Source organism: Macadamia integrifolia, chromosome 4 (assembly GCF_013358625.1).
Source record: "Macadamia integrifolia cultivar HAES 741 chromosome 4, SCU_Mint_v3, whole genome shotgun sequence".
Classification (NCBI taxonomy): Eukaryota; Viridiplantae; Streptophyta; class Magnoliopsida; order Proteales; family Proteaceae; genus Macadamia; species Macadamia integrifolia.
Window position 1 is genome coordinate 11,263,905 of NC_056560.1, and position 13,437 is coordinate 11,277,341.

The 13,437-nt window shown below is 38.5% G+C and overlaps 2 protein-coding genes across 6 annotated transcripts; one reads left to right on the forward strand and one right to left on the reverse strand.

Moving 5' to 3' along the window:
• Positions 1 to 6,103: 6,103 nt before the first annotated feature.
• LOC122077349 (protein PLASTID REDOX INSENSITIVE 2, chloroplastic-like) lies at positions 6,104 to 11,341 on the forward strand. 4 transcript variants are annotated; one of them, XR_006139772.1, is made up of 4 exons: positions 6,104 to 6,568; positions 6,748 to 6,846; positions 9,916 to 10,075; positions 11,141 to 11,275. XR_006139772.1 is itself a non-coding variant. In XM_042643273.1 (4 exons), the coding sequence occupies exons 1-3, from the start codon at positions 6,299 to 6,301 to the stop codon at positions 10,000 to 10,002; spliced, it is 456 nt and encodes a 151-aa protein (XP_042499207.1). In that variant the 5' UTR covers positions 6,105 to 6,298; the 3' UTR covers positions 10,003 to 10,043; positions 11,141 to 11,275. The 4 variants fall into 4 exon arrangements, 3 of the variants coding, with proteins under 3 accessions (XP_042499207.1, XP_042499206.1, XP_042499205.1); XM_042643273.1 differs by having other exon boundaries at positions 6,105 to 6,568; positions 9,916 to 10,043; XM_042643272.1 differs by lacking the exon at positions 9,916 to 10,075 and having other exon boundaries at positions 6,116 to 6,568; positions 6,748 to 6,834; positions 11,141 to 11,341.
• An 87-nt stretch (positions 11,342 to 11,428) lies between these two features.
• LOC122077348 lies at positions 11,429 to 13,212 on the reverse strand. 2 transcript variants are annotated; one of them, XM_042643270.1, is made up of 3 exons: positions 12,517 to 13,203; positions 12,178 to 12,341; positions 11,429 to 11,820 (listed from the first exon to the last, which is right to left on the reverse strand). In XM_042643270.1, exons 1-3 carry the CDS (start codon positions 12,863 to 12,865, stop codon positions 11,701 to 11,703), a joined length of 633 nt encoding a protein of 210 aa, XP_042499204.1. In that variant the 5' UTR covers positions 12,866 to 13,203; the 3' UTR covers positions 11,429 to 11,700. The 2 variants fall into 2 exon arrangements, with proteins under 2 accessions (XP_042499204.1, XP_042499203.1); XM_042643269.1 differs by lacking the exon at positions 11,429 to 11,820 and adding an exon at positions 11,827 to 12,102 and having other exon boundaries at positions 12,517 to 13,212.
• Between the last annotated feature and the right edge of the window lie 225 nt (positions 13,213 to 13,437).

Here is a 13,437-nt window from a genome sequence, read left to right on the forward strand (position 1 = left end):
ATACCAGGCAATGTTAAGAGTGTTAGGGACCACAGGATCAGTACATTATTGGTAACGGGCATTACCCAAACTTGCCAAACCTGGAGCATGCCAGCTTGCTCGGTGTAAATTGTAAATTCTGGGCTCCCCAGAACCGGACGAACCTACTTACCCACTTTATTATCACAAAGCAGGAAGAGAGAGAGAGAGATGCACCAGCAACATACGACTAGCTTGCAAGAAGCACCAAAGGGATGTGGGATGGATTATGGAGTATCATATATGGTAGAAGGGGACCATTTCAAAGAGAGAAGAGAGAGATAGACATAGCATGCATCAGTTTGTGGCGAGTTGCATTTTGGCCGCCTAACCATGAAAAATAACTACCAAGGTGGCTCTCCTTGTTAATGGTGTCAATTTAGAATCATAACTACAATTGAGCCTTTAAAATCAAATTAAATCAAACGAAAAGGTGATTCAATTTTGATTTTAAAATTTGAGATTTTATTCAATTCATCAGTTCGTTTTGATTAGAAAGCTAAGACAATCGGTTTAAACAAAATCAAATGAAGTGAAACCCGCATAAACCAAAGTGCATTGGTACTATACAGTCTAGAAGACTTAGATGCTATCCATTCCATGGAAGGTAGATACATGTGTTTTTAAGGTATTAAGGCCCTTTTGGTATTATTTTTCTTTTTTATTTTTATCTATTTAACAAAAATCATTAATGAAAATCGTTTTTTATCAAAACATAAAAATGGTTTGGTAACTACTTGACAAAAATGATTTTTTGTGAGAAATAGTTTTGTATTTCTATGTGTAAAATAGTTTTTTAAAGAAATGGGTGAAGGGATTCCTTTCACCCAGTTTTTTTATAACTCTTTTTCTCCACTTTGAACTGCAGAAGAGGGGACAAGGGGCTTGGATTTCTAATTACAAAGCAAACGACTATTTTATCCCTCTATATTGAGCCTTTAAGCACATGTTCATTAAAGTCTAACGCAAAAATAATCGAAAATCATTTTTGGCCAAAACACATAAATGACTCTTGATCTCTTTTTTATTTTTGTATTTTACCAATTTTTTTTTAAATAGAAACAAACTCCCTAAATGATACAAAATGCAACCAAAATCATTTTTGTGAACAAAAATCAAATAAAAAAAAAAATGACACCAAAGATGACTTAAATAAATTCTCACACGTGTGTTCCACGATCAACAACGTTGGGTCCACAAGACCATTTTAATAAGGTAGTCTCCTTTTAGTGCATAAAAGGGAACACGTGTGGTCTTTTTATTGCACCATGTGTAGAAGATGTTGGATTTGGAGCGTCAATGGGTACCCACCAGTAAAGTGTACAGCCCACTGAAAAGGTAAACAGAGGCAGAACAAGTAAGCTTTGGAGTTGGTGGGTGAAGGGAGACTGTGATAATTGAGATATAATAGCACAAAAGATTTGAGGACCTGTAATAATCTAACATCAATAGTAGGTTAGAAAAAAGCTCATTCTCCCAAGAACAAAGGACCCAAAATGGCTACTTTTCCCAAACAATCATTTTCTTTTTAGAATAAAAATCTGATAAACTTTGGTTGGAGAATTGAAAGGCATAGGTTCCCTATACCCCTCTTTTGTGTACTACTCAATTTGGTCTATCCCCACAGTGCCACACCACACACCTTTATGGCTTTTATTCTTTCATTAAAATTCTCTTTCAAAAGTGAGGAATCCTAAGAATAAAACCCAAATGCCAAACATTACTACTACTTCTACTTCAAAAGTGAGGAAGGAATGACAGAATCTAGCTACTAGCTCTTTACCATCAACCTTTTCTTTTAGGAAATCCAGCTTTAAGTGGGCATGACAAAAGAGATATGGGCCTTTGGGGGGCTTTCAGCTTTTTATCTACACTTCATCAGTAGTCCCCTCCAAAGGATAATTAAACGTTGGAATAATTCTTTCATTTCTTTTGGGAGAACTTTTTTTTTTTTTTTTTAATGCTGAATGCAAGACAGCACTGCTCTCTAGTCCTTGGGACACCAAGATTCCTTCCCACCACAGTGCTCACTATTCAGGTGGCAAAGGGCAAAAGGAGGAAATTGTAACCCCAAGAAAAAATATTAAAGGAAAAGTTTCTCCAAGTGGATAGTTCGGAGTGGAATTTCTAGGGCTGACGCTTGAGTATTTGTCATTTAGATGAATAATATGTCAATTCTGACTATTGGACATTTAAGAAGAACTATTGATTGAAACACATCTTATTTCATTCAATCAAATGCCTTCCCATATATTGGCATCTTTATATTTCTCAATGCACATTTATTGTTACTCCATCAACTAATGTGTGTTTTACTATTCTAGATTTTTTAAAACCACCAATTGTCTACCTCAAATTTTTTGATTGGGCTAAAGCTTTAGAAGTGAACAGAGACTTTGGCTTCTAAATGTTTGCAAAATTTGGATCCCTCTTGATCTGTCACGCGTCAATATTCAGGTATCTTCTTAGAGTCTTGCCAAACTGTCCATTTAGAGAATCCCACCCAAAAAATTTTAAAACATGATTGTGTGATATACTTAAAAAATCTTACCATATTTGGCAGTTATACTTTTCATATTTTGTCTTTATTTTCCTTTCCAAATCAAAAGGGTTTGATTGAAAGTAGAATTAAATTACCTATCAAATAAATAAATAAATAAAATTGAATAACTAGATTTGGAATGTTTTGGAATTGGTTATACAATCATGATAAATTATGATTACAAAAGTTTCTATTTTAGTGTTGATGTGTTTCACTTCTTTACCCTTTATTTCCTTTGCAACCAGACAAGATCTAGAGTCTCTTGTTCGTCCATTAATCTGAGCTTACCTAAATCAACATTAGGTGTCGTTAGTCAAGATCACATTGATTATTAACCTCAAATCCTAAACCGTAATTAAGGCTTATAATACATCCCACAATAAGATATAGTTTGATACATTTTTCCCATTGTCAAAATAATCAATGTGAAAAATCACATTATACTCATTTTTTTTTCCTGTTAACCATGGTGTCTGGGTCAGCTTACGCTCACCTCGACTAGCACAACAACCCACTACCATGATCTCCACATTATACTTTTCATATTATGACCCAATGTACTCAAAACCTTAATGAGAGCATTTCAGCAGCTTAGGAGAAGCGGGGAAATAGATTATCCAAATGAGATTTTTCTCAAGCTGTCTTGACACAATGGGTACTTAATACTTACCCAGGAGACCATCTGAAATCCTAAGTAAACTAAAACTAGGCCTACAAAGATATTAACACTCAATTTCACTTTTGTGAGAAGGATTTGGTGCATGGATCCATTGTCAGTGGGAAGTGAGATGCTGCCCCAATTGCTAGCTTTCCAACTCACAGTACCCTTCTTGGATGCCATCAAAAGAATCTGATACGGGGAAGAGAGAGAGAGAGAGAGAGAGAGAGAGAGAGAGAGAAATCATGGGGAGCGTGCCTGTCTGTCTTATACTTTTATTTGCTTTCAGATAGTGCCATTGCCTCCATCTTCCATCCAAGCAGTGGAGACAAAAGGGTCATATATTCAATCATCAAAGAGACCACATCTCTCTCTCTCTCTCTCTCTCTCTCTTCAAACAAGCTCCCATCATATAATTCTCTCTTTCTTCTTTTCTGTTCTTTCCTTGTAATTACAATATCAAAAGCCCAAATGCTTAAACTTTTAGCTAGACATTCGTGGGGGGTTAAAGGAGACCTATGAAACCTAGGCAATCAATCAAGGAGGGCATATGAGGTTTAAAAAGTACTAATTGATGGATTTCTATGAGGGTGGGGAAACCTGTTAAAATAAGAGATTATCAGTTTAATTACTAAGCTGATGCATTAAAATGACTAAGTTCTGTTAGGATGATAAGAGAACAGGTAGGACCCAAAAGAGGGACGAGTACTAAAGTCGAAAGTTTTGAAGCCTTAATTAACCCATAAAGGAGACCCTTATAGTTAAAAGTAGATGAGAGAAGCTTAACTTTTACACTGCAATTCTGTAAAAGTATGGATAGATTTTCACGTTCTTCATCTTTCCACTTTCATGTTTTTTTCCTAATGAAGCTGAAAAGTGTTTTAGTGCATGACATGTGTAAGACGTAAAGTTTAATTCCCCTCTTCCAATTAATAGCTTTCTTTGCATTAACTTGAGCTGCCATATTAATTATTAATTTACGTACTTATTAGTAGAAAATTAATAAAAGTAAAAGAACAGATTTGAAAGCTTGAAAACTAATCCTTAAATGCCAAAAATGTCAAAAGCAAAAGAGAATATGATTTCCAAATCTCCCACGGCAACCCATCTCTCTCTTTTTCTATTAATCTTGGATTGCTCTCCTCTCATCCCTTACATACGCAATTACTTTCCACCACAAGCTGAAGATCGAAGAAGACCATTGTGAAGGTAGGCTTGGTTAGTGACATGATTAGCGGGGTCCCAACCAAACCCTCTTTACTGTATTTCATATTTTCAAATTTCAATCGATAGTTGCATTAAAAAAGAAAGGCGCTTTAGGGTTGAGGAGGGGTGACCATTGAGTGACGTATCGACAGCATGGTTTGAGGAATCGGATCGGCCTGAATTGAGCCGGATTGATATCAGTTTTGATCGATCTCAATTCTTCTTCGGTATAGTTAGTATCGATGGATTGGAAAAGACAAAAGTTAATTTTTAATTGAACATAGTGGTATTTCTGTCTAATATAAGCTGGTCTGTCTCAAGATTGGTGTTGACCAATCCTCACTCGATTACGAAGGAAGGAGTTCACTTTGCATCTTGCCACTTAACCTCTATCCTGGCCAAATTTTGTGGAGAAGTAGACCCCTAGATTGCTATTCGAATGTCAAGTTTTAACGTGATAAATTGACCTTTGAAAATAAAAAATTATGAAAAAATGTACAATAGTAGCTCGAGTATTGTACATGTGCATGGATACATGAGGATGTAAGGGATCATATGATTGAATTTGAGCTTCATATTTGACAAGTGACTTATTCATACCTTTCACGGTCTATCCACTAATGATTGGAATTACCACATCATTTACCCTCAAATGGTGAAATTTTATGGACCATCAAAGGAAGCTTATCTTAACGAAGCCGCCATGAAGTGGTACTATTTATTATTATTATTAAAATAACTTAATTTTATTAAAATCACATCTAGAAAGGTATTCTTGGTAGGTACATGTTGAACCGTCCAATTAAATTATATATGGTGTTCCTCATCTTTTTCTGTTCATCCTCTAGGTTCAATATCCCATCGACTCCAAAAGTCTTACTTAGCTTTATAGTTTCACTAGGAAAACTGCTATACCCCTGGCTGGTAGGTTTTTGCCAAACCAATGGATCCTGCATGTATGGACTGCACATTGAGATGGGCCTGGATTAATTAAAAAATTAGGTTTGCCCAGCTCATGGCTATCTGTTATGGGCTGAACTCAGCCCAGGACTCTCAAACCTAAAAAAGTCTACTTGTTCAGACATGGCCTGTAAAACACAGTAGTAAAATTCTAGTCATTTTTCGTACAATAATCACAATTTCAAACCACAAATACATGGATTAGGACTTTAAGTTTGGTTTCTATAAGATAATGTCCGATCATTTTTTTTTTTTTTTAATAATGTCGAATGGTCTAGTCTAGGGTTTTGGCTTCAGATCTAAGTCCCCTAACTTTAGGATCTTGCCCTGTAAATTTTCATATCTATGAAGCTCAGATGGGCTTATAATTTCTTGTTGGATATAGGTCCAGGCATGAGTGGATCCATCATTGGCAGTCATGAGTTCTAGCAATCTGGCCCAAGGGTTTGGGCAAAACTTGGACCCAGACGCTACAAAAAAAAAGAAAAAAGAAAAAAAAGAGAAGTTGCTTCTATACCAAGCGATGTTACTTGGGCTAGGGCCAACCCAATAACCCTAGACTAGCCTATGCCCGAGTTTTTTCTGAGCACCGTGGAACCCTTCAGAGACTCAGACTGCGACTGAATCGGTCCCTGACGATTTCGATGCAGATCAGATTGAAATCTGCCGTTATGGGTCTCAAGAACTCTAAAATCGGTTATTTGATCCGAAAACCCACCACCGATTCAGGGGAATCTTGGCGTGAATATTTCAATTCGGAACGGCGGAAACCGACATTGGTCCCTGCCGAATCACCGATTTTGAAACGCTGAGTGCACTCAGTGCAGCACGTCGCGCGTTTCTTCTACCCACGAGGCTACGACATAGCAAAAGACTCTCATCTCTGCGACTATCGTCTTTTTGCAGTGACTACCATGGCTCTCTCCTCCTGCACTTCGTACATTTCCACTCCCATCTCCTTTTCTCTTTCCTCCCCTTTCAGAAGCGGAACATCTGAGGTTGTTACTCTGAATGCCTTTTCCCTTTCTTTTACTCAGCGCCTTCACTCCTCAATCCCTTCCGTTTCGTCCTTCCCCACAACCACGATAAAACCCATCTTCTTAAGGTTCTCCATAGAGCCTCCGAGGGTGGCAGCACAGCAGAAATATGTTTATCCCGACCCAATTCCAGAATTTGCAGAGGCTGTGAGTTTATTTCTTTCCCTTCCATAATTTGAATTATCACCCATTTCTTCTTGTAACTGTAGTTCTGAGATTTTTGGATATTTCTAGAGAGCTTACTCTGTTAATTGAAGCTGCATCCTTCCTTCAGCATGTTGAGTTTCTTACATCAGTTCTTTTTATACATTTATGGATTCCCACAGGAAACCCAGAAGTTCAGGGGCGAGCTTCTGAAGAAGCTCTCCAAGGACAGGGAGACGTTTGGAGAAGAACTCGATGCGGTCGTAAAGGTCTGTGCTGAGGTAATGATTTTGTTTTGTAACTTAGTTTGACTCCTGACGAGTATTTCCATTTGTTATCTATATATGCCTTGCCCATCTCACGAAAATAGTGTTGAAAAGATGTCTCATATCTCTACTCGCAGAGCACTATCCCAAACCTAGGGTTGGCTTTATTGCGAGAATGTCTAGATTTTGGTTTTAATTGTTTGCTGCATTGATAAACTAGGCTGAAATAGAGAGTTCTGCTTCAATAATTTGTGGAGCCCCACTACTTTGTCATGCCTGAACTGATCTGCTTGATGCTATGAAAGTTGTTGTATTTTTTTTCTTGTTTGCTTCTATTTGATTTTCTATTTGAGTTTTACTTCAACTCAAACCTCCCTCAGTAGAAAAACTTCACCAGCAGAACATTTGAATGTCCAAGTGCTTAGCCCTTGAGCTCTCTAGCAGTGGCTTTGTATGCTTCCTTCATGATACTGAATATTGATTACTTTTGTATCATGCAAGTTAGAGGAAGGGAATTTTTATGCTCCCTCTGGTTCCCATTGGTAGAAAGTGTGTATGAAATTTGCATACTTTGATGACCATGAACTTCCAACCGCTAGTAGCCTGGAGCAAATGAGAGTAGAACTCTAAAACAATTCCCTTGCTGAATAAGTTGATATAAAAATTGTCGTCAAAATTTTGGTGCATTGATTAGCTCTGCTGAGACAAGAGAATCATATTTCAATCATTTGTAGAGTGAATAAGTTTGACTCGTCTGAATGTGGCTATGTTTCCCATTATGCGTACAAGCCGCTTGAGAAAGACCAACAATTGAATAACCCAACTGCTTAATGTTGTATAGATTTGTTTTCAATTTGATTATTTACTCAAGTTTTCCCTCATCTCAAACCTTTCCATTACCGCTATAATAACAATTATCCATAAGGTGAATTCAATGGATGGTTATATAGCTATAACTATAGGGCAAGGGACTGGAATTCCTTCAGTAGAAAAGCTTCACCAGTATACCATCTGAATGTCTTAAGAGCTTAGCCCTAGAGCTCCCTAGCAGTGGATTTGCATCCTTCCTTCATGGTGCTGAATGTCAGTTACCTTTGTATCATGCATAAGAAGGAAAGCAATTCAGTATACTGCTACAGTTTCTCATTGCATGAAAAAGGGATAGCCAGATTTTTGTCAAGTAGGAAGTGTGGTTGAAAGTTGTAAATTTTATGACCTTGCACTCCTGGAGCAATTGAGAGAGAAAAACTTTAAAATAATTCTCATGCTAAATATGTTGAAGTAGTATCATCTCTCAATTAGATTAACGATCATTCACCAGTAATGAAAAGATACCAGGCTTTGACTAAACTGTTCCCTCAAATGAATCTTTACCTGTAGTTTACGGAATTGGATTTTGTTGAGGTAAGGAATGTCCTCTAGAAAATAATCTCTTTGGAAAAAGCATTTTTACATGCTTCTTATCCTCCTCTACTAAATTATATGAATCTGGACTTCATTACAAGTACAAATATAAGCAAGATTCTATCTCTTGTAGTAAACTGTGGCACTAGCTACTCAAGCAGTTTAACAGATCTTTAAATTAGTAACCACAGTTCAAAATCAAACTGATTCAATTTCTCAGAAATGCAGACATTTAGCAGGCCAGCTTGATGTTGACATTTATAAGAAACAATCATGCCACAACTCATTTCCATGCATGTAGTCACAGATGTTAACTATGATCTTATCCTTGTAAATCAATGCAAAATGTTACTAATATTTGTATTTAAAATAGGGAACCTTGGTTTTGTTCCATAATAGTTTGTTTCTGTTGAGCACTCTTTGGAAGGTCCAAATAGTCCATCTAGGAACCCTGACACCTGTAAAGACATGAGAAAAGACACAAGGGAGGTTTGAGGTTCTATCTCATTCCAAGTTGGATTTTAAACCATCTGGCTATGCCACTAGGAAACATCACTTTGCTAGGAAACTAAAACTACTCTTTTTGAAGCTGCATATAGTATTGTTTGAACTTTTTAGTTTATCATTGCTTCTATATTCTAGAAACAACTGCATACGTTTAAAAATACATTGAGAGTATGTCCCTGAATCCTGATCCATGGCAAACTTTAATGTGGCCCAAACTATTTCTCAGCCTTCAAAGGCAGAATCATGTGGAGTGCCTTTGAGGTCTCCTCGTCACTGTTTAGCGTACAAATTTATGCAGTGCAAAGTTAAGCAGCAAATTAGATGGTTAACTTGAAAAATTACCATAGTTAATAAACAACATAAGAGATCAGTCACTTTTCTGCTTCAAATGAAGAGATTAGCAGAGTCATGCTACCATTTTTCGAGTTCCCTTAGTTTTCTTTAGGAAAATGACTTGTTTTATACTTTTATGGCAAGAGCCAAGAGGTGAAGGGACAAAGAAGGGGTCTACCACAATACCCACTTCTTCCAACTCTTCCCCAAAGTTGACCATAATGTCATCTTCAAAATGGACTGAGGGCACCTGTTGATGTTCTAGGCTGCCATATGAGATATCCACCACAGCTAGCCTTATATACTTGTTATCTTGAAATACTAAAATGTTTTCCATTCACAGAAAGAATCAGTAAAATGTCAAAAGAGCATCAACTTGGCATTCAGAGTGCTTAAGTACAGCTCTCTTACTCTTCAATCAAAATTCTAAGCAATTAATGAATTCAAATAATGGACCTATAGAAAATACTGTTAATCTAGTAAAAGGAAGGTAGATAACTCATTTTTCCAGATGTTAAGATAGTCTGATAGGATACGTATCAAGAATTCTACATATGGAAGCAATTCAGAGAACTGTCATATAGTTAATGACATGAATTCCTTAACAAGGGAGCTTTGTGAATGGCTTTCATGTTTCAGATCATTGTAGACTGGGTTTCTATTTTGACAACATGAAAAACTTCATTAAGATTGTCAGACAGGTGGTTTTAACGATCCTACTGACCTTCAGTTCTCTTTCCTATTGTCTTTTGAGTGTTGTGTTACTTTACCCGTCAAAGTTTTAACCCAACTAATTGGGTTTTGCCACACAAATTTACCTGTCACTCTATTTGGCCTCAGATTTTGTGTTATACACACCAAGGAGGAAATATTCAGAACTGGAGAATTTTTGGTGGAACAGATCTGGAGATTGGCATAAAAATATAAGGTTGATGGAAGAGCTTCATTCTCCTACTATGTTCATTCATGTGGGTAAACCGTCTTTTAACCCTCCAAGTTGGTAAGAAAGAAACCAAAATTTGCATATGATGACATGATAGTGCAGAAGTTTGACCTAGATAAAGTCTATAAGAGTTGGATAAGGATTCTAGGTTCAATATCCAGGCCTGGAGAGGACCTTCTAATTATTAATCCGACCAAGTTTTGAAAAAAAGCCAGAGTCAGCCCATACAGAAAGCAGCAAAAGACATTAACTAGTCTTAGAAGATAGTGGAGCGGCTGGCGTGGGATGACCCTAGGTGGAGACATTTGAGTAGCTGTTGAATACAGCCATGACTCTCATAGAGACGTGCTTCAATAACTATGCTTGCCTTCTTTTATCCTAAATTCTTGGAATACATTTGAAGTTAGCATCATTGCTAAGAAAAGTAAGGGTTGAAATTAGCTTTCAACACACATATATGGCCAAAATATTTGATTGATAGATATATTTACAACAAAGATAACTAGTTGGATCTGGCATCCACTTGGGTAGGCAATAGTCAAGAAGGTCTTCTGTCTTATTATCTCTTACTAATTATCTAATAGTTCTCACTTCCCATTCAAGCAAAAACTTTCAGATCCTTAAAATGATTGGTATGTTGACTCTTTGCTGAAGGGCATTATTTTCGGGTTGTGTCTTATGTGGGAAACTATTAACTAGCAGATGTAGCAGCCTCAGCTTGCTTTGGCCAATGGCTGATTACGCAACTTGTGGCAACCGCGTCTAACTTTCCTCTTGGCCTGTAGTGGTGATTTCTTTCTTTTGAAACAATAAAGCAATTCTATCCAGCTTTTTACCATGGCACCCTAAATTGTTCTAACTTGGAAACAGTTGAAGTATTTTTTTTTTTGGTACAAAACAGTTGAAGTATTGACTTTACAGAAATGACACTTTTCAGCCATCTTCCATGAAATTGCCATCACCTTCCAGTGCATTCTAGGCCAAGTTTCCCACTGTGTCAAATATTTTGTTAATATATGTTTTGATGCTTTAAAATTCTTCAAAAAGGCAAGAGTTTTGCAGCTTTAATATAAATTTTGTGGAAATATTAATGCTGACTAAATGGGTATCGGTGTGGAGCAGATATTCAGTGATTTCCTGCACAAGGAGTATGGAGGCCCTGGAACGTTATTGGTGGAACCTTTCACAGATATGCTAGTTGCTCTTAAGGAGAAGAAGCTGCCAGGAGCACCTGTGGCTGCACGGGCTGCACTTTTATGGGCTCAAAACTATGTCGATCAGGACTGGGAAGTCTGGAACTCCCAACATCCTAAATGATATTTCGTGTTTGTTTACTTCAGTTTCCACAGGCCGGCGTATTGGGTAAAAGGCATAGAGAGAACCAGACGTTCATGATGCTGACCTTTAATCTGAAGACAAATCTAAAATTCATCTGTAAAAGTAGCGATTACAACTTTGGATGCCAAGGCAAGGCTCTTCATCTTTATACAAAGGGTTTGTATTACTCAATTGTGTCAGTTTCGATGTGGGAGTTTGGGATCACTTGGCATGCTTACCCATTACCCTCCTACACAGATGTACTGTACTTATTTCCAAGGTTTGGGTTGAGGGCAGTCCATTGCTCTGGTTGCTGACCGCAGTCATTTGAGATGGAGGGAGGAAAGATTTTGATATATCATCCATCAGCGTTCAGCTTGCGCGGCCTCGGAGATGCTCTGTAATGAGGGGCGCCACGGTCTTGACCTTGTTGAAGCTGATGGTGCTGAAGGGATCCTTGGTCGGTGTCTCTCATGTTTTACCACCTGAAATTTATGACATGATTCATAAATGAATATTCATAATGGAAATTGATAGTTTCACTGTCACTTGTAAATGTTTTTTCTCTCTTCTACTCTTTTAGCTGATCTCCCAAGTTGGGAAAACTTAGCAGCGACTCTGAACTGAAGCCCTGTGTTTAAAGCCTTTGTGGCTGTGTTCTGGCCTTCTGGGTGATGTGTGAAGTCTGGTTGATTATGCTCCCACCCAAACCACATAGTGATTGGGTGGGATTTGTGAATAAGCAAGCTACCCCCCTTTTTGCAGAGCTGCACGGGGTAGTAGGAATGATTGGTGAGAATGAGGAAGTACAATAATAGCGATCAAAGAAGAAGAGACCTCACCTGAACCTGATTGGGCTTGTCCAAGTGGGTGCTTATTGACTCAGTCTCACATGCCGAGGAACTGTGCTGGTTTGGCTTCAGCCTGAGTGACTTATCAGCTGATTCGGTGGCGTTGTCCTTCTTCTTCTTTGCACACTTCCTCGCCCATAGTCCTTTCATAACCTCTGTAATAAGCCCAGCAACGGAAGAAAAACAGAAATGGAGGATGAGTAACAGAACAGGTATAGTAGTATTGGAATTGTAATGCAACAAATAACTAATAAATGTGATTATTTATGAAAGAGCTTAGTAACAGAGAAGAAGGGAAGGAGAGGAGGAGGATGGTGAGAAAAAAGGAACCTTGGGAAGTGACGAGGCGGTAAGCTTGGCCAAGAACGAGAGTATCGGTAGGTCGGAGTACTTTAACGCGGGTGATGCGAACCTCGTTGTTGTTGTTTGTGGTGGTGGTGGTGTGGCGCTGCTGCTGGGGGTGGTGTTGTTGGTCCTTCTCCTTTTGCTTGTCGTCCTTGTTGTGGGTATGGTGGGAGGAGTCGGGAGGGAGGCAGAGGGTGAGGACGAGAGCCACATAGTGACCTGGGTTTGTTCTCATGACCTCGCTGGCGCTCATTGGCCAATAATACCTCTCCACCTTCCCACCTGGATGCTGTATCACCAAGGTCGCCGTATCTACTGCCTGGCAATTCCCCATTCTAGATTCACCAAAATCTATAGAGAAAGGAGGAGAAGGAGAAGAAGAAGAAGAAGAAGATAAAACAGACAGAATCTTGGTTGCAGAAGGCAGTCGTCAACTACACAAGACAAGAGAGAGGAAGCAGAGGCCAAGTAGAGTCAGAGAAGGAACCCAAAGCGAGAGGAGGAGAGAGCAAGTGGGGGAGGTCCACTGGGCACAATGCCACAGGCCGTTCCTTGCTGATAACGCAAACACTAATATTAGCAACCGCTACTATTTTCGTCTACCTCCTACTATTCCACACAACACAACACAACACAACAGCTGCTTACATTAATAGAACTCCTTCTCCTCCTTAACTTTGTAAACTTTGATAATATATATTAATTATTGATTACACCAATGGGGTAGCACCGCTTCTTAGATGCTGCTATTTTTGCCACGTGGCTTCATCACACGAGGACTGACTCAGATCCTATGGTAGAAGAGGTTGGTGCTGTCTTCACCTCTTTGTGCTTTGCGTCTCGTGGAATTGAGCCTTGGGTGGGTCCCCTGTAGACTGTAGTAGGGTACTCCGCTCTCTGCCCTGT

Excerpts from the sequence above, each read along its gene's own strand:
- LOC122077349 (XM_042643271.1), top strand. The coding sequence starts at position 6,299 with ATGGCTCTCTCCTCCTGCACTTCGTACATTTCCACTCCCATCTCCTTT. Across the intron at positions 6,569-6,747 it reads TTCCAGAATTTGCAGAGGCT|GAAACCCAGAAGTTCAGGGG; the intron begins GTGAGTTTATTT and ends GGATTCCCACAG. Across the intron at positions 6,847-11,140 it reads TCGTAAAGGTCTGTGCTGAG|ATATTCAGTGATTTCCTGCA; the intron begins GTAATGATTTTG and ends GGTGTGGAGCAG.
- LOC122077348 (XM_042643269.1), bottom strand. The coding sequence starts at position 12,865 with ATGGGGAATTGCCAGGCAGTAGATACGGCGACCTTGGTGATACAGCAT. Across the intron at positions 12,342-12,516 it reads CCGCCTCGTCACTTCCCAAG|AGGTTATGAAAGGACTATGG; the intron begins GTTCCTTTTTTC and ends GGCTTATTACAG. Across the intron at positions 12,103-12,177 it reads ACAAGCCCAATCAGGTTCAG|CTCTGCAAAAAGGGGGGTAG; the intron begins GTGAGGTCTCTT and ends TACCCCGTGCAG.